This window comes from Toxotes jaculatrix, chromosome 7 (genome assembly GCF_017976425.1).
Source record: "Toxotes jaculatrix isolate fToxJac2 chromosome 7, fToxJac2.pri, whole genome shotgun sequence".
Classification (NCBI taxonomy): Eukaryota; Metazoa; Chordata; class Actinopteri; family Toxotidae; genus Toxotes; species Toxotes jaculatrix.
Window position 1 is genome coordinate 28,382,571 of NC_054400.1, and position 24,648 is coordinate 28,407,218.

Consider the following 24,648-nt stretch of genomic DNA (forward strand, 5'->3'; position numbering starts at 1 on the left):
TCCTACCTGAGAGAAAACAGATTCCGGTCAGAGAAGCGAAATCTGTGCGGTTATTTATGAATTAATCATAGCTTATTAATAATGAGAGCTGCAGAGATTCGGATGACGGTTACCATTGGCAGATGAGACGTAGTGTGGAGAACACGTGTCCAATTTTTCCCTCATATTTTTTCCTCCCTGATCTGGATTTCTCACTTGTCACGGCAAGAAAGGAAAACCTAAAAAAACGAGAATTTTGAGTGGCGTCACTGCGCAGGGTTTTTGCCTCTGATGGACATCTTGGCTTGCAGATCCGAAGAGAACAGTTATAATATTCTCCCCTCGGCGGCAACGATGCTTTTCCATGGCCTCCCTGGAGGCGACGTGCACGGTGTGGTGGAAGAAATGGACCGGAGAGGAAAGAGCGAGTCAGCAGCCATCAGCTCAGCCATCGATATGGGGGAATCAGAGACGGTAGGAGAGAGATTCATTTGGCCCTCTCGGCTTGTTAGCGCAGGCAGCATGGCAGCCTGGAAACATGTGACAGTGGCTGCACTCACACAGATCCAAGCACTTAGTTTTAGCTTCTTTTTTTTTTTTTTACACCTAATCACACAGAAAAAAAAGTCTCCAAAGAGTGTCCCAACTTCTTATCTGAATGTTTTTAAACGTCTCTGACAGACTATTTTCCACCAGGAGGCCCAAACACTGTGATACCTCCAGACACTGTTTAATCCCAAACTTCTATTAGTCAAAGAAAAGCTTCAGGCAAACGGACCCAGAGCATGAACAAGCTACGGTTTTTAAAAGAAAGAAAAAGATTATATTTGTCCTTAAAAATCAATATTGTCCTTCATTTCAACGATGCAAGACACACTGTGACTGATCCATCAACAAAAAAACAAAGCTATTTTTTTTAATGCACAGACAAAGTAGCTCAAACCACAGCAGCAAAACCCTGCTGCAAGAATTTCTCCTGATTATTCTTATCAAAGAAGAGTAGCGTGACAGTCGGTTCTTATTCTCCATAACTACACTTCAGTAAGAGAGAGGTCACTAATTATTCCTAACGAGACACAATGGAAATAAAAGAAGAGAAGACGAGGTGGAGAAAAGCTTCCTTTGAATTTATCCTCCATCTTTATTTGCTAATTGTTATTAAACGTGCGTGTGTGCGTGCGTGCACCTGTGTTTATTTTGGAGGCCTCGCGAAAATAATATTGTATGACAGTCTTGTGTCATAAGCCCTTATTTATTTTGGTAACATTCCATTATTATTATTATTATTATTATTATTATTATTATTATTATTATTATTATTATTATAAATTAACTGAACAGACTCCACTTCTCCACCAAAAATATCAATATTTCTATCATTTGATTCATCCAATCCAAACTCGATTTAAATCGCTGTTAATTGTTAAAATATGTAAACCTGCTGCATGTAAAGCTTTATTTTCTTTCAATCTGCTGCAGCAGTGTGGCACATTTAGAAACATTATAATAATGGCCTGAGTATCTGATATAATTTCCAGTAATTGTATTGTATTGTAATTCATACTATTCATAGTGGACACTATGAATAATATGTGTGTTTTTCATATGTCATTTCCTTTTACGGTAACTAAAACATTCCTTTAACATTTCTAATGCCTCAGACTGTGGCAGTGGAACAGAGTTTTCAGTGACCTTTTCTTACTGAATTGATTTTATTTATTTATTTATTTATTTTTTGAACCCCCCATAGTGTTTTAAATTCACGCGTAGTATTATTAAGGCTGTTCGTACAAAAAATAATTCCCCATTTTAATGCAACATTTCTGGATAATATTTCTACAGTATGTGAGTGCTGGCTGTGGTCCTGAGCAGTGAGGTTGTGTGTGTGATGATATAATACAGGGAACACACAGCGAACAGACAGCGCTCTGACTTTAATGGGATTTCACTCTGTTCCACTTCCTCTCCCATGCTCTGCTGATATAACGCCAGGCTTTCAAGATGTCACGCTCTTTTAGTTGTTTATTTATTTGAATCACCGTGTCCTGACGCTGTGTCCTCGTGCCTCTCTCACTGTTGACCTGCAGTCCATGCCGTGTATGACCAGCGAGCGCGTGGCTCTGTGCGCGGGCTGCGGCAGGAAGATCGCGGACCGCTACTACCTGCTGGCCGTGGACAAACAGTGGCACATGCGCTGCCTCAAGTGCTGCGAGTGCAAACTCAACCTGGAGTCTGAGCTCACCTGCTTCAGCAAGGACGGCAGCATCTACTGCAAGGAGGACTACTACAGGTAGGAGGGCGCGCAGGGCCTGGACCTGCCACGGTCCACCCGGAAGTGTCCAGGATGAACCGTTTCTGATGGTTATGTCACAGTATTTGGTATTCACAGGGGTAAATATGAGCTTCAGATTCCGGTAACTGGAACTGGTGAATATTTATATTCTCTGACAGTTAAAGTGTCATCACACAAGAGCAGGGAGAGAATATTTTTTTAAAATAACCTTGCTCCAAAAAAAAAAAATAAATCGTCAAAATGAAATTTCCTTGATTTGGACTAAAAAATAATAATAATAAAAATCATAAAAGCCTGATTTGAACGCCATTTCTTTTCCAAAGCTTATGTCCTGATAGTGTGGGTTAGTGAAAACTACTGGTGATATTGACAGCTGATATTCTGTGGCATAATTCAACATCTATATTTGACTGTTCGTAGAGCCATAGTAAATACAGCGCTGTATAGGAAATATCATGTGGAGAGAAAGAAGCAGCTGTTTGTGGTGTTAAAACTCTCCACTGAAATCCAGATAATCAAAAAAGCTACAGGCAGCTCTCTAGGCGAGTAATCCCCCTCCCTCTCCATCCCCCATCCTCCTCTTCCTACCCCCCCCCCCCGACCAATTACTGACAGGGAAGCTTTGGGAAACACTGGCTCTTTGAATAAAGAATTATTGTGAAATTAGAAACGTGAAAGTATCGAAATTCCACGTCAAAGTGTAACTCATGCCCACATTTCATGAGAGTCTGAAACTGAATGAAGCTGACAGTCTAACTTTAAAGTTCGCTGTGAATTCTCCTCGTTAGCAGACAGGGAAACTTTACGCATTTGTTTCTGAGTGCATGAAAGTTGGGCTGTAAGCAGCTTCATCCAGCCTGCCCCACACTGACACACTGCAGGCCCCGCCGCGCTCCGTGTCCAGCCGCTGATGAGGTTTCTGTGTTGTCCGCAGAAGATTTTCGGTGCAGAGATGCGCTCGGTGCCACCTGGGGATCTCAGCCTCGGAGATGGTGATGCGGGCCCGGGACCTGGTCTACCACCTCAACTGCTTCACCTGCACCACGTGCAGCAAGATGCTCACCACCGGGGACCACTTTGGTATGAAGGACAGTCTGGTGTACTGTCGGCTGCACTTTGAGACTCTCATCCAGGGAGAATATCAGACACATTTTAACCACGCGGACGTTGTCCCGCACAAAGGCCTGGGCCCGGCCAACACGCTTGGACTATCCTACTTCAATGGCGTGGGGACAGTGCAGAAAGGCCGGCCCAGGAAGAGGAAAAGCCCCGGGCCGGGCACCGAGCTGGCTGCTTATAACGCAGGTAGGAAAGGCATTTCTCCAAATACGTTCAAACACAAGAGCACAAGGGTGTTCAGCATGCTGTTATTTAAAGTTGGACAGAGTTACCAAAAAAAAAAAAAAAAAAGAAAAAGAAAAAAGTGTATATGTGTTTTTTAAATACATTGAATTAAATTCATGTATAATTCGACCTGTTTCGATTCTGATTTCACCTAAAAAATAATGATTTTAAATCGAAAACGTCGCGAAGCAAAAGTTCAAAATCGAAAAGAAAAAAAAAATCCCTCTCTGACTATTGTAAACTAAATCTGGCTCCACAGTTCTAATTAAGAGCCACGCAGCGTGAATACAGGCTGATTAAGACTGACAGGCTTCATTAATGAAAAATCTCTTTAACATTCCTATAGGGGCTTTTATTGTGTCTGTCCTACCCTCGGTAATGACTTTGGCATCACTTTATCATAGGAAACGTATTTTTATCCCGTGCGTATTTATATTCCTATAATATTTCAATAGGTACTTAATAATAGGTTTATAATAATGTTATCCCAATGGCAGAACAGTAGGCCTGTTGTAAACCCATACCTGGTGTCACTATATTATTAACATCCCCATACACAAACATCGTGCTTAATATTAAATGTGCAGCAATGTACTTTAATTTTTGTTTAAAGTTCCTTTATTCATCACTTTTAGTTAGTTCTTTTAATTCCGTTAATTTTTCTTTTTTTTTTCTGTGGGGTGTGTGTGTGGGGGGGGTCCAGGGGAAGGTTTGTAAAATAAATAGATTTACTCAGACTGCAGGAATGTGTCAGATGTGGATTGAACTTTTCGCACAGCTCCATATATATTTCATCGGGTCAAAGAGCTGCATCAGTTTAAGAGTTCTCAGCAAAAAGTTGCGTCTAGTCCATTTTTTTTTTCCCTAAATGATCATGTTAAAAAAAAAAATCACTTTCAGTGTTGTTGTTTTTTTTTTTTCATGTTTCAGTTTAGTAGGTTATTTTAAAAACAGCATTTTGTGTCCTCTTTGGGGGGATTAAAAAGGAAAGTTGTTTGATGTTCTGGCTTTTGCTTTCACCCTTTTCCACTTGTCAGGCTCCATAGACATCTACAGACCCTAACACCCCACCACCATCACCCCCCACCCCCCCCAGCCCCCACCCACACACACACACACACACAAGCACCACCACATACACACACTGCTGGAGCCTTTTCGCATTGGGACTGGGCCAAACTGGGTGTGCACCAGAGGGATCAATGTGATTTGATGAGTTATTCACTGGAAGAGAGAGCAGGGGATACAAGAACTTTGTTACAGCAGCATTATCTGGTTGGAATCTCATGTTTTCATGCTTTGACTTTAGTTAATTAACCCTCCAATTGTTCACTTAAAAAAAATACGTTGATTATAAACTAAACGTTGGGTCACACTCTAAGACTAATCAGGAACAGCAGGCTGATAAAATTCTTTTTTCTTCTGTTTATTATTTGTTGGTTCTGTTGATTTGTCAGTTCACTCAGTTTAGTTTAAATAGCTGCAACAAGTGAAATAATTATATTCTCACTTGTTTCCAATGCAAATGAGCTTCTTTCCTTTTATTTACCTCCTGGATCAAAAAGTTCTTGGTTGAAAGAAGAAGCATCAGTTACTTTATTTTAAGATCCTGCTACTTTTTTTTTTTTTTTTTTTGTGGAATTCATAATCCAAGTGAAGCTGCTCTAAAAACAAGTCAAATGATTTCACCTATTAGTGATGGACTTTGCTTTAAGGAAATACACATTTTCTTGAAACATGAACACAGGATTTAATCTTGAAGATTAAAAAAAGGAAAGGAAGTCTAACTTCAGTGTAAAAAAAAAAAAAAAAAACCCATAGCCTTTTTTTTTTCCTTGTGGGTATTTAGTAAAAACTTTGTCTGAAGAAAACGATTTGAAGCAGAATGAGGAGGAGAGTGAAGCGGCAGTACGCCCTCTTCTGATAACAGCCAGAAACAACATCAAAGTTTCACCTGAACAATCACATGAGAACATGTGGCAGCCCCGAGCGGCACGCTGCTCTGAAATGTTGTTAACATTGTGAATAAGATGTTCAGTGTGAAGACGATGAGCAGGAAACAGGCTGCTTTTTGTTAAAAATGCTGCAGCATATGCTTTGGCCAGAAAGCAGCATTTGTTCTGCCTGGTGTGTATGGGCTAATTAAGTGAAGTGTTATTCTGATGGTTTTCACTCACTTCATATTCATCATTTGCAGCGTTCTGATATTGAACTGTTATGCATGCAGCAACACTTTGAATGTTGCCAAGAAATTTGCAGGCTGGGACAAATACATGTGTGTTGTTGTCGTTGTTGTGTGTGTGTGTGTGTGTCAGGCTAGTAGCCAGGCTAGCATTTCTTCCCAGGATAGAAAGACATGTAGACAGGAACAGACATTAGGCTGAGGTTCAGAGAGGAGGATGATCTGCAGCTGGAAGAAACAGCTGCCAGGTCACAGTGTCACTTTAGATCAGAGTGATTTTATGGATTGAAACAAAGAACAGGAGTCGAGATTGAAGTGAGAACATTTTTTGTTGAACAGGTTAAGAAACTGGACGTAAACAGTAGAAATGGTTTAATCATGATTTATTTTTCTTACTTTTAGCTCCACGTTCAACATATGACACCTAAAGGTTGATACTGTCAGGCCACGTCAGAGTCAAGGTCTCATGTGGGGTCATTTGAAATCCAAAGTTCTGGAGGATTTTTGAATTTTGTCAGTATATCATTTCTAAAAGATGAATTGTATCCATGCAATTAAAAATTTAACATGCTTTAAATATTGGGGTCATGAGAATTTCCAGACCTAAAAATGGGGTCAGAGAAAAATGTGAAACCCTGAAAGTCTGTGATGCAAACATCTAATCAGAGGTAAAGAACAATCAGACTGGAGATTAGTGATTGGATCGGAGTTCCTGTCTAATCAGTTCTCTCCTTTTCCCCGTTGGCCCCGCAGCGCTGAGCTGTAACGAGAACGATGGCGAGTCCATGGACCGGGACTCCCAGTACAGCTCCAGTCAGAAGACCAAGCGCATGCGAACATCCTTCAAGCACCATCAGCTGAGGACTATGAAGTCCTACTTCGCCATCAACCACAACCCAGACGCCAAGGACCTCAAGCAGCTCGCCCAGAAGACCGGCCTCACTAAGCGGGTCTTACAGGTAACCACAGCAGCCTCTCACTTCAGAGGAGACCCTGCTCTCCTTTACTCAGGGGGAGAGCAGGAGACAAATGCCAACAGGAGTGAAAGAATTTCTCTTGTTTCCAATGCAAATAAGCTTCCTTCCAAGCATGAAATATATGAAGTGAGTTTTTCCTGAAAGAAGCCAAATCAGCTGCTTTATTTTTAAGATGCTGCTGTTTTTCATTCCACTAAAATTCTTGGAAAATCTTCAGAAAGCTCCATACAAGCAGAAAAAAAAACAAAAATGGATTTTTTTGCTTTCTTTCCTGTACTTGAACTTTTTTTTCTAGTTTCAATAAAAACACTATTTAAAAAAAAAAGGAATTAATTGGAAAAAAAAAAGCTGCAGTAAAAAGAAGAGCTGTCTCAGTTAAAAGTATGTTCACGTTGTGAAGCAAAATTACCTGGAAACCTTAAAAAAATGTAATCTATTTCAGTGGACGATGTCATGTTATGCTGAGGAACGAGGGATGAAAAACAAAAAAGCTCTGCATTATACAAGAAGAAAGAGACAGCACAACAGAATGTTTGATTCCCAACAAAAGACGACAGCAAATTATCAGGGGGACTGAGAAGAAGAAAAATGAGACAAAAAGGTTTCTGAATCAAAATTTTTCTGAGAGGGGGGAAAAAAAAATAAAAAAATCATCCCGCTGCTTTAATTAACGCTCACAGAAAACAAAGCAGTCGTTTTGCTTTGATGCGTTGGAGTTTTCATGCCTGTTATTCCAGCTGAAGCGCTTCTCCCTCCGCCTGTTTCCCATGGCTCCATCATGATTCCATCGCGAACACGCTCCCAACACTCGACTCATCACAGACCGCTGCCTCAGTCACTCAGCATCTCTCAGACTACTTTTCATTATTGAAGAAGAGAGCAAAGATTGTAAGGGAAAAAAAAGCCAACAACATTAAATTCAAAGAATGAAAATAAATCAGGGAGACTGAGGAGCAGGATGCAGATTCTGAAACTGAGGAGCAGGGCCTCTGTGAGCGGGTTGCAGGGTCCTCAGCAAAATGAGGAATTAATCTATTAATTTACTGTTTCTAATACGAGAATAGTCCTAACCTCACACTGTATACAGACCCGTTATTATTTTTTCACAGTATCAGCGAAAACAGGAAGCCGAGGTTCTCTGTGTTCATATTCTGTGATAAAAGAAAAGGTTTTATATTTCTGTGGCTACCACTGCCTCTCTCTGTGTGACTGCCCATAAAAAGTAAAAGCTTTTATAACTTCTGTACACAGTAGAAGAGTACCCTGGCTTTGTGTTTTTAAGTGTCCTTTTATTCTTGAATCCAGTCTGAGCAATCTCTAAACACACTTTAAACAGACATGAGGAGATGCTCACTGGCGTGTGCTCTTAACTAATAGCAAATAGGGTGGGGAGGAGGGGGGGTTGGGGATTGGCGGGGGTTGATGCTGGAGATAATGTGGGTCTGTTTGTGGTTCTGCAACATCAAAATGTTTCAAGGATCATATCAGTATTTGGGGGGCATATTTCCGCCCTTTTGGTATAAAATTATTGAAGTCCAAAAAGCTAATGCTAAAACACATAGTTTCGCATCCTTTTAAAAAAATGTCCTATATGTTCTGTATCCTTTTGCTAATCTCTCGCCGGTTTCAGCAGGCTGACATTGTTTGTCCCAAAATTGTTCCTATGACTGGATCCTGTGACAGTTTCGTCCCCTCAGCTGTGTTCTCGGAGACTAAAATCATGTGTGTCTATGCAGGAGACGAGGGACAGAGCTTTTAAAAGTTTTAAAACATCTCTCTGCGTTCAGCTTCTACCTGAATCTCTTTGGTATGGAGTTGTAGTTTCACCGATGTGATGTTCTGTTTGCACCTTCAGATCCCAGCCTTATTTTTCCGTTAGCAGTGTTAAGTTACTGCTGATGCAAACTGCTGTTGCTGTTTCACATTAAAACGTCTCCGCTCGCGATGCTTTAATTGTGAAGAAGTTACAGGAAATGCACTGTGTTTATCACTGAGTTAGTGGAACTTAATTAGCGGCTCAGGTAAACAACTTTACCTTTCTGTGCAGTGCAGTGGAAAAAACAATCGCACCGTGTCAGCATGGCTCTATTGCTCGCGGCCATTAACTGCACAGCTAAACCCACCACTATGGAAGAACCCACAAATGTTCACCAGCTAGCGGCTAACTGAGTCTGTCTGGTGTTTGGTACGAAGCACGTAGTGAATAATAGGTTCATTTTGTTGAAAATGATCCTGATGACAGCCACAAACCTGAGCTAAAACACTGAAGTATCAGATCAGAAAACCAAAACAATGAGCTAGAAAACACTAAAACGTTTCATAAAGGTGAGGGGAACTGCACCTTTCATATCACACACAGAAGTTTGAGCCATTGTTCATATAAAAATATTGATCAGAGCAGCTTTAAGGTTGTGGATTGGAAACATCTACCCAACCATCCTTCGGTCAGGACAGTCTGACCTGACCGAACAGCTGATCATATTGCTTTCAGGCAGCCATACATCTCCATTCATGTTACAGAAGGATCAAAATGAATTTACAGAGAATTGAAACGTGCCTCAGATACAGTAGATGATCCATCAGAGTGACCATCATGTCTGCTTTTATTTGTGTCATTTTTATTAATGTTGTGTGGTGATGCAGTTGTGAGCGTGGAGTGATGTTTTCGGTGTTTCACTGTGGCAAATTAAATCTCAGTGAACAGCTTTTTAATCTTTATGGAAAGGGGCTGAAATCAGTGGTGGCCTGAAAGGAATGGTGGTGTGGTTTTTCTATAATTTGAAACCCTGGTGAATGCTGCTTTGACATGACTCTTTGCATTTAGTTTGTTGAGTTACAGTAAATGATTACAGCAGAAATGCCATGAATAACAGCTGATGTGGGATCTGTAGTGGCGTTACCATACCATGAAGCTTTACTTTGGTGGTTCACGTCTCCTGCAGTATCAAGAGTCCTTTCATTTAATAATGTTTTATTCCCACAGGTCTGGTTCCAAAACGCTCGGGCTAAGTTCAGGAGGAACCTGCTGCGGCAGGAAAGCACAGGGGTGGACAAAGCATCCGACGGCTCCACGCTGCAGGGCGGGACGCCGTCGGGCCCGGCCTCAGAGATCTCCAATGCCTCCATGAGCCCCTCCAGCACCCCCACCACCCTGACAGACTTGACCAACCCCACCATGCCCACTGTCACCTCTGTGCTCACCTCGGTGCCGGGCGGCATGGACGGCCACGAGTGCCGGAGCCCATCACAGACCACGCTGACCAGCCTCTTCTGATGGACAGAGCCCTTCACCACAGCCTCACCTCTCCCAACTCCCCTGCACCCCTGCTCCTCCCTCCTGGATCTAAAACTGAGCACTGTTGACTCCATCAAGCATTCAATGGATTAGAAAAGAGAAGGTAATGGAAACAAAAAAAAAAAAAAAGATTTCATTTTGCTCTGAGCCCATTAGAGACTATTTGCATAGTGAGGCGGCCAAGCCTTACAAATGGAACAGTTGTTGTTATTTTGATGTTGTTGTCTTGTCGAGAACTGAGACTTGATTTGCATTTTTCAATGTTTACAGAAAGAGACTGCGGGGAAAAAAAAAACTGCTTAATTTTTGGAAATTCATTTTTTCCAGCACAGTATTTATGTTGTTGTACAAGAGTCACTGTTAGAAGGATTGTAAAAAATTCTTTTTTTGAAAATCTGAGATTAAACACAGGTTACAATATCCTCTGCCTGCCACGTGCCTTACAGTCCATTTCATCTTTTTCCGCTGAGCTCAGAAGTCAGCTGTGATCAGGCGCGAATGATTTGACTGAGAAGAGAGTGGTTAAATGGTAAATGACCTCTGCCACTCGAGCGCATGAGTGTGTGCATGTGTATGTATGTGTTATGGTTAGTTGTTATTTGTTTGATTGTGTGAATTGTACATGCAGTGATACACATTCTGTAGTGCAAATGTTCCACATAGAGGTGATCTTGATGAGAGCTGTGGCAAACTAATTATTCTCCTGGAAATCGCAGAAGCTGCCGTCGTGTTCTCCAGCTTTACTTTTTACCTCATAGATTCCTCAACCTCACTGTGGATTGTGTGATTCTGTTTGAACAAAAACCTGCTGTACATGAAGAAAAATGTTTTCTTTTTTTTTTATTTTAGTTTGAGGCACTTAGCAGGACACAACAGGTCAGTCCACATTAAAAAACAAAAACAAAAAAACTCACATTTTCTACCCACATGGGGTTAACCACGTCAAGGCATTTCAGACATGATGCAAATTTTACACTTTAACATCTGCGTTTTTTGGGGGGGTTTTTTTTGGTTTTCTTTGAATGGTCATAAATAAATTCCAGCATTAAATTCCAGAGAATCAAAGGTGAAAAAAAAAACATGAAGTATGGTATTTGTATTTGGTATTTGTCACTGTGTATCAAAGCACATCACCTTAAAATTAGCCAAATTTCCAGTTTTTCAACTTTTCATTTTTTTCTGAAGCAAGTGAGAAATATCTACTGTGAGGATGTGATAATATTTATTTATGTCCCTCAAGTTAAGGCAGACCATTCCACTGCTATCAGCATTACCCCTGGAGGTGAAAATGAGTGGAATGATCTCACATTAATGGCAGATTTTCTTTCCTTTTTGCGCTGAAATGACTTGTCAAGGTAGATGTTTTTGTGTATGAGAGAAAATTGGTGCTGTGAATGAGAGGAGAGCTGCTGGTGAGGCACACTGATCAGTCCCATCCTCACCCAACTTCTCTTGCTGTGCTGCTCCTGCACTTTCTTGTACACGTCCCTGTTTACCTCAGTTCTGTGAGAAATATAAACACTACTAACTTCCTCCAAGCGCAAGTGTTCTTCATGGACTGATGTGTACATGCGAGACTGTCGAGCTCACAGGTCGTCTGTGGAAGCAGGTTATTACTACCAGTAAGCTCCGTTTTATTGTTAGGTGTCCTCTAATGGGCGTAGTAATTATGAAATGAGCGAAGGAGGAGGTCAGCTGTAGAGCGAAGAAGTCTGCATTAGGAGGAGGTTTGGATGGATGAGTTGACAAAACACAGGACACTGCTGCTGACCATTGCAGGAGGTTATTGTTTCACCCATCTGTGTGTTGGTTTGCCTGTCGTTAGTCCACTCAGCACGCCTGCTGATGGTACAATCCTGTAGCTTGTATCTGAGAGTAGGGTTGTTTAAGTTGGAGGAGTTGGTACATATTGTATATACACAGTGGTGTGTTCGTATGATTGGTCAAATGGATTTGTGCTACAATGATGCCTCTAAATGCCTCTAATACACCTCGGATTACAGTTAACCTCCAGCCACCAAGAGGCTGGTGTGGTCATTCATGAATTCATCCTGAAACATGTCACCACACTGCTCAACTCACCCTAACTCACCTGCTTAATGCACATATTGTTTGTTTAGTTATTTACTTTACAAAAATAGCTTCAGGCTTGTCCCGCTTGGCTGAGGTGGAGAAGTTGGTCTGTCAACACAGAAAAGGTCCAGCGAAGGATGAAACAGATTTTACAGAAAAAGTCGAGATCTGTTTCCATTTATCCTTCTTCACCCTGCTCCTCTTCTTCCTCTTCCTCTTTTATTCCTGGTATGGTGTAACATCTGTGTACTAATACCACACACTCTCAGCAAAACAAAAAAAAAAAGAAAAGAAAAGGGCAGCAGACACAAGCACCGCTAACACACATCATCACGATGGGCCCAAACACTGAAACACATTTTCTTTTTCCAGTTAACATGTCATCAAACACGTCATTCGTTTTCTATTTCACAACTTTGTGCAACATTTATATAGAAATATGCCGACACTGATACAAACCAGTAAAACTTTCCATTTCACCTACAGTATAGTCAGTTTTCAGTGAACAGCAGCACCTCACTCTTTGGGCTGGTGTGTGAGCGACCTTGGTAGTTATGGGGAGGGAGAAGCCTTTCACATATCTGTGCCCAGGGGGTGTCTAATAATCCATCCATGCTTTGGTGCAGAGAATTCTGGGAAATGTAGGAAATAATTATGTACTTAAAAATAAAGGCAAGTTTTGAGAATAACCTCTGAAATGCAAAGAAGATGCAAATTGTTGATATTGTAAAAGATGATTTCAATTCATGAATCTATCAAATTCACATATATATAACAGTGTAAGAAGATACACATACAGACGGAGGGACTGGACTCACCTCTGCATACAAGCCACACTTTAAACATGAAAGTGACTCATTATCATGCTAATTCCATACATTGAGAGGTTATCAAGGCACACATCACAGTAGGAAGTGTGTGTGTGTGGGCTGAACCTGCTGTCCACGCACATTACGTTTGATTATCCCACTTTATAAGGACCGTTACATTCAACCGCTTTCACCAAATGTGGCACTAAAAAAAAACAAAAAAACAAAAAAAAAAACTTCACTTTAAATAAGCATCTGTGCCAAAGCTGAGAGTGATAGTAGTTGGCAGACTTCCCAGAAGCGTAATCATAAAAAATCTGTTTTCATGAGCAGCTTTTCCTCACTCTGCTGGAGCAAAATGTGCTCAATCTTCTCATGGCTCCAGCAGCGGGGACTTGAGCTTATCATAAAGGTAGGAAGATTTTTCCACTTAAAAATATCAGTTTATAATCTGTTCCAACACGGAAGTTTGACAAGGAGGTGGTGGGTGGGTGGAAGGGGAGGTTGGGAGAATAGCAGCCTTAATACTTTGTAAGCAAAACATGAATTCTGAAAAACAGACTTTATCTTCCCCTGCAGTGCATAATTAGAAATGGGTGTACATAAAAAGAGAGAAGTCCCTCGCAACGTTCAGACGTGGTAATTATCTCTGCTTTGGTGTGAGGAGTCTGAGGACGTGATCATGGACAAAATGCTCCCAGTGACAAAAAATCTGCTTATCTTTCATCCAGAACACTGACCACATCTTTACAGGTCTGCCTGCATGTTCAGTAAACAAGAATATGAGCTGTGTGTTGCGTTGTGTGTGTGTGTGTGTGTATGTGTGTGCATGTGTATATGTCTGGAACCCTCGCTCCAGGAAATCAATCGGGTCAAATAAACATATGGATGTCTTGGCCGAGCCAGGCTGAAACTGCATCTCAGTGCAATATAAGGACAAAACATAGTTCAGGCTATAAATTCTCACTGGTGGAAAAAACATATTTGGCCACCTGCTTCACGTTAATGTGTGATGTGAATCTGATCCAGTAATTACAGGGAAAGGAAAAGCCTTGGCAAGCCACACAGAGAAATAACACAACAGGCTCATAACCAAAAATTTACTGCGTGTTAATGGATGCTTATGTTTTTATTTTCCCAGAAATTGTTATTCTAAGGACAATAAACCGTGTATTAAGGATTTTCCCGAGCGCTTGGGGAGGATTCAGTGGCTTCACAAAAAAAATCTTCTCGTTTTTTTTTTTTTTTTTTTTTTTTTTTTTTAAACCAGCTCTATCCACTTCAGTTTCTAAATTAGTGGAATGCGTTTACGGTTTCAAACGACTGTCTGCAGCCTGCCTGTCTGTCAGTTTAGTATGAGACAGAGCGGCAACCATCAATCTGCATTTGACCTTTACACTTCTTGTTAACAAACTGGAGAGTAAAAACGACACAGAGGATACGACTTTTAAAGGATCCTGCCAGCGCTTTTGCATGTTTCATTTCATACTTTACTGATGACCGTTGCCTCATGTTTTAGATATTTTTGTTTGTCTTTTTTCTACCTTCATGGAAGCCACTGATTTCCATTCATTTCTGTACATCATAACAGAATAACAGAGAGGACTGATGGGACAGGTAAAAACTTCACATACTTTATGTATGTTTTCACATCCATGTCCCAGTAGCCTCAGTGACCAGTGTGACCATGGTGGGGAGGCCTCTGAGTGTTACCTTTCTTGTTAGTTTAGCTACAAACAGAGGACACAAAGTCCCCTGGTGTGTCACTGAAGTTTAGTTTTTTTTTTTTAAACAACCTAAACTGCTAAACTACAGCTAACTCTTGCTAGTTTTTAATCCATTGTGTTTTGGATGTTGTATTTGTGTGCATGTCATCTGTCTGATGATATTATCTATTACAATGTTTGTTTGGCTTCAGCTATGAGAAGCCAAACAAGCAGAACGCTTCCACGCTGTATGAGATGCTCCGGATTCCTCCATATTTCTCTCTTGGTCAGGTGTTAGTGTCGTTGCCTTGGCAATGAATGTCCATGAATTTAGGGGGTGGAGCCTCTGAAGGAGCAGCACTGAAGGGAGGGGTGTATTTGTTTTGCTGTTAAGTTCATATATCCCTTCCTCCTCTTTAAGTAATTTTTCCAAGAAAAAAAAAATCATTCTCTCATTGCAGGTTATGAGACATTTAAACACTGGTCTTCAAGAAATTATACATTTGTGATTTGTTTTAAAAAATGTACATCTTCAGTAGGAACCAGCTGAGTGCTACTCAGCCCTGAAAGTCCATGAAAAGCCCTCTTTTCATGGACATTAAAGAAATAAATATGTTACTGTTGATTGCTTAAATCGCTTTACTTTTTCGTGGTACGTACTTTTACAAATACTTGCCACAAATTTTGCATTTCAATTCAAAAATATTTAAATATCACCATGGATCAATGATGTACATGTGATTAAATTAAAAGCAGCATGATCTTCACTGTAATACCTTAACAAACTGAAAATCTCTACAGACCAACTGTCATCAACTCTTGGTCAAATGAATGGAAACGATGGCTTCTCATAAAATTATCATTCAGAAATTGAATACATTATGATTTACTTTGGAAATTATATGCAGTCGTATATAAACACATCATAATTTATGCAAAAACACTAATATGGAGCCAAATAGATAATTCTGCATAAAATGACCCTCCTAAATACCTACCTTTTTTCTTAGCAGGCTGCTCTGCAGGATCTGTTGTCTTCACTATGAGCCACATTCACATTTGCATTTCAGGCATTTAGCTGGCACACTTCTGCAGAGTGACACACAACCACTTACAGCTACTTACAGAATAGTAGAAGAGGCTTAAATTCCTGGATCACCAACATTACAAGCAACCAACAGTAAGTAGAGCAAGGGTCAGTGTCTCTCAGACACACACACACACACACACACATAGCTCTCCAGCCTGTCCTTATTCGCGTCCTGTTCTTCCAGCCCAGCTTTCCCAGAGGAGCGGGTGCCAGGGAGGCTGGGTGCCGAGGGCTTTTACGTCCCATGTTAGGTGTCTGAGCCAGAATCTGCAGAGGATGCCAAATACGTTGGCCAGATGTACCCGAGCACTCGTATAAAGTGGTGTGATGAAGGCTTTAATAGAGAGAGGCCAGTCTTAACAACACATGACAGGCAATATAGAAACACTGGGCCCTGTAAAGTTTAATATGCAGGAACAGTGCCAAATTTCAGCATTAGAGCAGCTTTCTAAAGATTCTGAATTTTCTTCTTTGAACTCTCTCTCTCTCCCACCCTATCTGTGTGTGTGTATGTAGGTATGTGTTGACTCGTTGGAGTTAGCTCTGTCATGACTGACTTTCAAAAGCAGGAACATGAGTTTGTGCTGCTCTCTGCTGTGTTTACTGTTTGATACACAGAGCTGAGACGGATCAGTGATCAGCTCAAAGTGAGGCCTCCGTCTGAGTGACACTGGACGAAGCTCCACACATGATGTTTTACTTTGGTTCATACATTTGCTTAATAAAAGTGGCCAGCGGGAACAAAAGCACTAATATCGAATATATGGAATATTTTTATATCAAAACTAATTTAAGCATATAGAGTTTGTGAGTTACATTACGAAAACTAAATTCATCTTGGTGCCTGACATTTGATCGTGGCCATAACAATTAATTCAAAAAAAGAGTTTATTTTCTTATCAACTGAACTGAACTATGGTTAGAGATGACCCATTTTTTGTGTCTTATTCAGAATGTAATTTCATACAATTGAGGGAGGGTTTGGAAAGTGGAGGTTATTGTAAAAAAGAAAAAAAGTGTGCAGGTCATTTACTTCTTTTTCCTCATGTATTATATATTTATTGGATATGTATTTTATTTCAGCCTGCACTTTTGATATAGGTAAGATTTATATAAATTTAGTTATTTATACAAATTAACAGGTGTTACACCTTTCAGAGAACAGTCCTGTCTCTATATCTTGGCTTTATTACGCCAATCATAATCAACTTGTGTGTAACATAATAAGTTGGATTTAAGAAATACATGACGTGTATTTTTATAATGACTGTTGTCACTAATGTTCCTTCACCTTTTTTTTTTTCTCGCTCTACACCTGCTCACTCCTACCTGCATTTTATGTTGCTTCACAGCAGAGAACAGTGCTGCAGTTTGGTGAAATGTGTTAGATAAATCTATTATTGACAACAAGAACATTATTGATAACAAGAATATTCGCCATCTTTGTTTTGTGCCATTAACTCCTGTACACTCCCTTGGCTGAGGTTAAGGTTACAGTGACTTATCTTGGTTGAGGTTTAGTTACATTTTGGTCATGGCTGTACTTTACAGTGAATTAGAGTCCAGGGGGGAGTGAGGGGGAGTGGGGGGTGGGGGGTGGTGAACTTGAATGTAACATATAATGAAAATGAGCTGGGTTCTGACTCTCCTTCCCTTGGTCATTATGTGGTCATTTAGTCTGGCTTTAGCCCTTCGCCTCTCGCCCTGAGGGCCTCTCCATCTCAGGGCTAGCAGATAATTAGCTAACGCAGAGACGGCTCTCACTCTGATCATATTCGCTCAATGGCTGCAGACGCATGGAGAGATGAAATTAGAGTGATTAATTAGGCTTTGACACTCCGCCAAAGGTTCTCAATTTAGCACTGTCACATCAATAAAAAGGCATCTCCTCAGTTGCATGCCGGGGTAACCGAAAGGAAAACGACGTGGGGGTATTACCAACAATTAAGACCAATTAGTTAGAGCAACCCTCCAATGGGAAGACATACACATGACAGAGCACTTAAAAGGTTGTGCCAAAGTAACCTACTAAGACGACTGGATCTCTCTCTGACACTCGAACAAAACATTCAGTTATTGTTATAGTTAAATGTTAAAGGCTCCGTCACCTTTGTGAATACTTAAATTTCAGCTTAAACTTCTCATACAGATATTTTTCTTGACAAATCCAAATTCACTGTGAATGTGTTGCACTTTATTAGGAACACCATACTGCTACTGGAGATGGCCTCAATTCTTCTTGGATTCCACCAGATGTTGGAAACCTTCCTCTGAGGTTCTGCTCAAGGTTACATGATTCATCACATCCTTCAAGCTGCCAATCTCATGTTCTACCACATCTTGCTGTTGTCCTGGATTCAGGCAGGTTGGGTCCATGGATTAATGCTGTTGACTCCAAACTCTGACCATACCATCTGCAGCCTCAGCAGAAATCCAGATCCATCAGACCAGGCTACATTTTTCCAGTCTTCATCTGTCCAGTTTTGATGAACCTGTGTCCACTGCAGCCTCAGGTCTCTGTTCTTGGCTGACAGGACTGGAACCTGACGTGGTCTCTGCTGTTGTAGTCCATCCACCTCAAGGTTGGAAGTGTTGTTCAGCTTTTCTGTTCACCACAGTTGTACAGAGTGGTTATCTGAATTAGCGTACTCACTAAACTTCAGCTGTAACTGTTCTATTCTAACTATTCACAGACACCTAGCTACCGTCTATCCATAACCTGAATGTGAAGCATTTAGGGAATATGGGTAAATTATGGCTACAGAAAATAACAGGGGTTACACTCTCCCCCTCCAAACTGCATGAGTTTTCATGCCAACACAAGTAAATTCTTAACCTGTGGGAAACACTCTACTGTCTGTAAAATGGTCATTTCAAGTAAGAGTGCAAACACCAGCTCTATGCTGGTTTCTTCAGCCCATGTTCTACACAACATGGGCTTAAATTCCAGGAAAGCCATGTGTCTGATACTCTACACACTGCTTCCCAACTGAGCAGCACGTCTGTTACCAAGGGTAAATGTCATATGCTATAATAACATTAGTGCCACACAGGCAGGCTCAACAGATTTTTTTCTTTGACCAAGAAAACCTAAAAGCTGTACTCATTCATTTTAGATGATGCCAGACTGTTGCCTCTGCTAGCTCTCAGGCTACACCCTCTGTTCAGATGCAGAGATAATAAAGAAGTTGTGTGGACGATGTATCACATCCCTGGGTGTAAATAAATCCAAGTTACCAAGTACGACCCAAAATTCTGATCTTGATCTACCACTCAGTGCTGTACAAACAGTTAGCTGTATGAATTTAAAAGTAACTGAGGGCCAATATTTAACAAAGATCACACCATTTGATGTACTGTATGCATTTACAGTATTCAGATGGTGGCATGTGTACACAGTCATGTCCGTCGGGATTTAGGACATCACACCAAAAGGGGGCAAAGCCAACTTTACTGTCGACAAAATTCCACCAGACTTTGCCTGTTACGTGGTCCTCCAAGGATTTGCCTTGACAGTGGGATTGGCTATGACTAAAACTATCTATAGCCAGTGTCTTCAGTCAGACACCTCACTTTTTTTCATTTTGCACCTTAATCATATTCATTTAATACCCCTGCAGCTTAAAACAAAATCCGAGCGTTTCCACAGATCTCAGCCGTCCTCACCTTGACAGACAAGGAGGAGAGCTCATTTAATCCAATCCAGCCATTACCATGTCTACAGGAAAGGACTGCCTTGAACAACCAGAGAAGAAACACTGCTTCATTATCCTCCTTCCCAGGTGACAAATCCTCTCTGAATGGAGCAGAATGTAAAAGTTTCCCTGGGACACACCGGGCTCCTGCTCTATTTAGATATACAGTGAAGTGCTGTCAGGGTGGTGCGCGGCAGGTTTGGGGATCTGCACTTAGCATGGCGGTGCACGGAGCTGGGTGGGGAGCTGCCGGGCTCTCCCCGCGGGTGTCGGTGTGAGTGCAGCATAGGCAGCTGTCAGCAGAGAGGTGGCATTTCCTGGTCTGACGCTGACAGACTCTGTCTGCAGGCAGCAGGAGCACAGCCAGACTGACACCCTGTTTATTCAGAGATGACATCCGGGCTGGGGATGGGTGTCACTGGCATTTTGATTCACCTGGCAATGTGAAAACTTCCCTGAAACACCGTGTGATGAAGTCTTTGTAGAGTACACATAACCAGAATAATTGAGGAGCATGGAACTAACACACATGCACAGACACACACATACACACACACAGACATGCATAGCACAGAGAAAGAGAACACATTTTCTCGCATAGTTCCACCCACACATTCAGTGTAAAATCTGTCCCAGATTTGCCGCCCCAAAAAACACGAAGCGGAAACCAAAATTTTCTTTTACAAAAGCTGTATCATAAATGTACCATATCCTGGAAATAAAATACCCACCTACTCACATGGCCTGTCTAACACCTGTCAGTGTCAGACAAAATTATCACGGCAGCCAATGAGAATGTGCATGATTTAAGTTTCGGCAGATAAATATAGTGCAGGGTAAAACCATTTTGGTGTTCCTTGCTGTTTATGTGGAGAATATACAGTAGTTTTAATGTCACCTCACGGTTACCTTACCAGGGAGGTGTTCTATAACTCAATCCACCTCCTCCTTAGTAAATAGATGAATGCTTTAAAGGATAACTTTGGTTTATTACAACTTATTTTTGTATTTTTACCCATCATTTCTGTTCTTGATACTATTACTTTATTCAAATTTCCTATCAAGGTCTAGGAGCATTATAACATAGCTGCAGTTTATCCAGCCTACCTAAACTGGTTTATCTGGAGGTCAAAGTGGCAGTGAGCACATCTGAAAAGTGGTTGACAATCCTTCAATTGTGTGTACACAACTATGGTAAGAAAGTAAGTCAGTGTCTAACCAGGCGGTTTGTTTACAACATATTTGAGTGTCTGACTCTTTGACTGTTTGTGCTTTTTGCACTATTTTGTCAGATTTCTGACAAATGTGGGAACAGGTATGTTACTGATCAGCTCTGCCAGATATGACTCACACCAAATAGTCTGATCTAAAAACTAAAACTAAAAAATTAGTTCTCTTTTTAATTTCCATTTAGGATTGTGGTGGGGTTTTTTTTCCCTCACACACAGTAATTGATTTTTCTTATTTTATGGAAATGTATTTTTCCACAAAACGTGAAAACATCACAGCTTTGCCGGAACTAGGAAGTGTTGGGAAACAATCCTGCCCCTTAAGGCCTCACTTCCTCAAATTGTGTGATGGAATACGAGAGCAAGAAGAACGACGAAGCATTTGGTCCTAAGAGGTCCTAAGGTTTTCTGTTTCATCCGTTCAGACAAACCCAAACCTGCACTGCACAAATGATGGAAAATGATCCACCCCATGTCTTTATAATATATTCACTATAATTAACAGGTGTTACATATTTTACAAGGCATAACCAAATCATTTTTTCATAGGAAAAAAAATCAGATCAGTTGTAGCTGAAATGTCATTTGGAGTAATGGAATAATAAACTGGAAATTATCCTCCAGGGCATTTTAAGAAAACAATATATATATCACCATCTTCTGTATTTATTCATAATCTTTCTTCTAAATGTACTCAGTTGTTATTTATTTATTTATATGCCTGCTGACTGAGCAGGTCAATCAATAAATAAATAAGCATCAAACCAAATAAAATAAGAAAGTAAAAAAAAATAATAGTAAAAATAAAACAGAAGAATATCTCTATCAGCTCGAGTAGCCTTTCACGTTTTTATCATTGTGATACCTTCATTAACTGAAACAGATCATCTGAAGAATCATTGCTCAGAGTAGGAAACTGTCTCACTGTGACATTCCAGGAGATGTGAGTAAGTCTAGAAAGACATAGGTGATGAAAAGGTCAAAGGTCACCTTAAGGAGCTGAGCTCCATTTGCCTTCTGTTTCATCTCACAAGTATGTAAGTTAACTCCAGTGAAAGATGAGACATTTATCTTTGCAACGGCAGAAGCACTATTTTTAGATGAACTGAGACATCCCCCAAACGTGATGTAAGACGTCCAAGTCAAACGTTTTACATTGATTTGATGCAGTGCATCCACACAAACTGAATGCAGATCCAGTTTATCAAGGTCCTTGAACAGGTCTTAATCTGCACAGATCACACAAGGAGGAAAAAAAAAAAGCAGGTTTGATTTGATCACTGCTGAAGGACACCATGGAAACTATCAAGGCCAACTGGAGGTCCTGAAACCCTATTTTGAGAACCATAGTTAAAGAACCTGTTAATTTAATAGTAGCACACAACCAGGAATTTAGTTTTAATGAATCATCAGTGTGAGAATTTGGGACATTTTGACAGCATTCAGCTTCATTTTATACTTAAATTATGGAGTTTTCCAAGAGACTGAATTGCAACTTCCAGGACTCACACATGGGGTTACATCTTTCTGTCCTTATATATGTAGTATGTTCCTTTTGTCTCAACTTTGTGGACCAGAAAAAGCAGGAGGCAGTGCATTTTCATGAAGCACAAAAAATCGACAAAAATCTCAAATAATTAAATATCATTGAAAAGTAAGTAAGAAGCCATTTGAGCTGCTGGGAGATTTTTGTTACGAAATTTTTTTTAAAAAAATGCAATAAATAAATAAATAACCAAGAATATAACAGGTTGTGCATTTACCTTTACTTTGAAAGGTAACGAATCTAATCTTGAGCCTACACTGTGGAGACTGACAGCTGGTCATTTAAGTCACGTTACAACATTTAAAAACGGAAGGCTGAGATTAAATCACTGTTACTCATCTGAAATTCAATTCTACAAGTGCAGCTTTTGTGTGTAAGTTTTCGCTCCTGTTTGTTTGATCATTGCACTGACTTCGGCTGGATGAGTCTGCAAGTTTTTCCATTTAGATCCAAATATATCATTCTGTACATACAACTTTGGCAACAAAGCAAGAGGTGACAGTTTGAATTTCTTATGGGAATTTTCAAAACTTTCAAATCCTTCAAGGTGACATTTACAAACTGCTGCAGTGTCACTGAAGGGACCAGACGATGGAAGCTGATGAGTCCAGCTTTTTTTCTGGATGGAGCGCTCAACTCCAGACAATTCACGCTCGCTCTGATGTTTTAATATGTTACTCTCTGATGAAGATTTCCCCAAACACTGGAAGGTACAGTGTCTCAATTAATGCAGCGGAGATTCTTCTCTTGACGGTGATCATATAAAAATTAACTTAACTTGTGCAGCCCTTACTGTGAGAATCAATCCACTCGACAGAATTATCTAAATTAATTGTCTGGCAACATGTTCTGCACAGATAAGAAGATAAGAAGAAGGGAGAGCATATGCTGTGTACAGAGAGTAAAAAAAAAAGAAAAAAACAAAATTACGAATGAACTACTGTGTGTTCTTGCTAAATAATACCAACACAAAATTGCACAAAATGCACAAACGCACATGCAGAAGGAGCACGGCTATAAATAAAGTCAGCTCATGGAGCCAAGGAGCAGTGGCATATGATTGGAGGGAACGTGCACATGAGAAAGGTTACAACCAGCCGGTGGCCCATTTGTCTTGTTTGGATACAAACTACTTGATTCCCCAAATGAGTGGTGAGGAATCCCTTGACATCAGCACTTAATCACAGCCTGTTCACCATTATAAATCAGTTGAACTACTGACACCTGAACTTTATTCTGTGCACACTGTAAAGGCCACAAGCACAGGCTCACGCTATTAGCAGCCGGCTGATCCATTGTGTGTACATTCAGGTCAGAAAGCAGGGCACGGGATTACACGCCGCATGCATCACCTGAGCTTCGTGAGTGCAGAAACAATAATATGACACGAGAGAAAACAGCATAAGGGATGAATGATATCAGTGTGGAGGGGTTTTTTTTCCCCCCATCTTTTTACTTAAAAAAGGTTGAAAATTCAAAAGAAGGAGAAAAGAAAGAAAAAGAAGGTTGAAAGAAGGAAGCACAGCTATATCATGTGCAGCCAGCTCCGTATCACTTTTGTTGGGTCTGTACAGTTTGTCATCATCTCCACATATTAGGCTTTTAGTGTTTTATACGGGACTGAAATAAAACGGCTAATGAAAAGTATAAAAAAGAATAAAACAGTATCATCACTGCTGGTGATAAAAATATATTAGGTATTAGTAAAAAGAATGTTTAGTGAGTTCTGTGTAGTTTTCCATCGCTTAGCTATTATAACATTTAACACTGCAGAGCATTAAAACTTAATTGTGGTCTTCAGTTACTTATTCATGCTCTCTGGTGACTTAATGTCTGATCTCTTGTTACTCATTTTTATTCTTTACTAATTTGTTCTCTCAAGTAAATGTTATATTTTATGTTTATTCATGTTGATTTGTTCACAGTCGTTTGTTACAGTCTTCTACTGCACTGAATTCGTTGGTGCATTACTGTGTTTCTTTGTGTTCATGTGCTAAAAATCTGTTGATCACATGTGTGCGTGTATGTGGCTCCTTGTGTGTCTGCACAACACAAACTAAACAAGGACCCACACTTAACAACATTGCTCTGTAGCGCTACTAGTGGTCTAAAACTCCACAGGGTACCTTTGAATTATGCTCTTTAATTACTTAGTGCACAGAAATTTGCAGAAACTGTTGTGACAGTAATGCGGCTCTAATGTGAGATCAGCAATTTAAAAGACCCACATTAAAAGATAAGACTGATGTTACTGTATATTCTTCCTCTTGTCAACAAATACTATGAAAAGACCAAAATCTATGTGTGAGTCTGTCTCACAGTACTTTCTGTTTGTGACACTCAGCTCTAAACCACTGGTTCCTACTGAAAGTGTAAATCTTTAACAACAGCTGACAAATATACAGTTTTAAAAAGTAACAGATATTTTTT

General features: G+C 40.4%; 1 protein-coding gene across 2 annotated transcripts; it reads left to right on the forward strand.

Annotated features, from left to right (window-relative positions):
* The first annotated feature begins 270 nt into the window (after positions 1-270).
* Positions 271-10,049, forward strand: lhx2b (LIM homeobox 2b). Of its 2 annotated transcripts, none has more exons than XM_041042562.1 (5): positions 271-453; positions 2,067-2,269; positions 3,207-3,602; positions 6,559-6,757; positions 9,759-10,049. In XM_041042562.1, the coding sequence occupies exons 1-5, from the start codon at positions 271-273 to the stop codon at positions 10,047-10,049; spliced, it is 1,272 nt and encodes a 423-aa protein (XP_040898496.1). The 2 variants fall into 2 exon arrangements, with proteins under 2 accessions (XP_040898496.1, XP_040898497.1); XM_041042563.1 differs by having other exon boundaries at positions 3,207-3,577; positions 6,552-6,757.
* Positions 10,050-24,648: the final 14,599 nt, after the last annotated feature.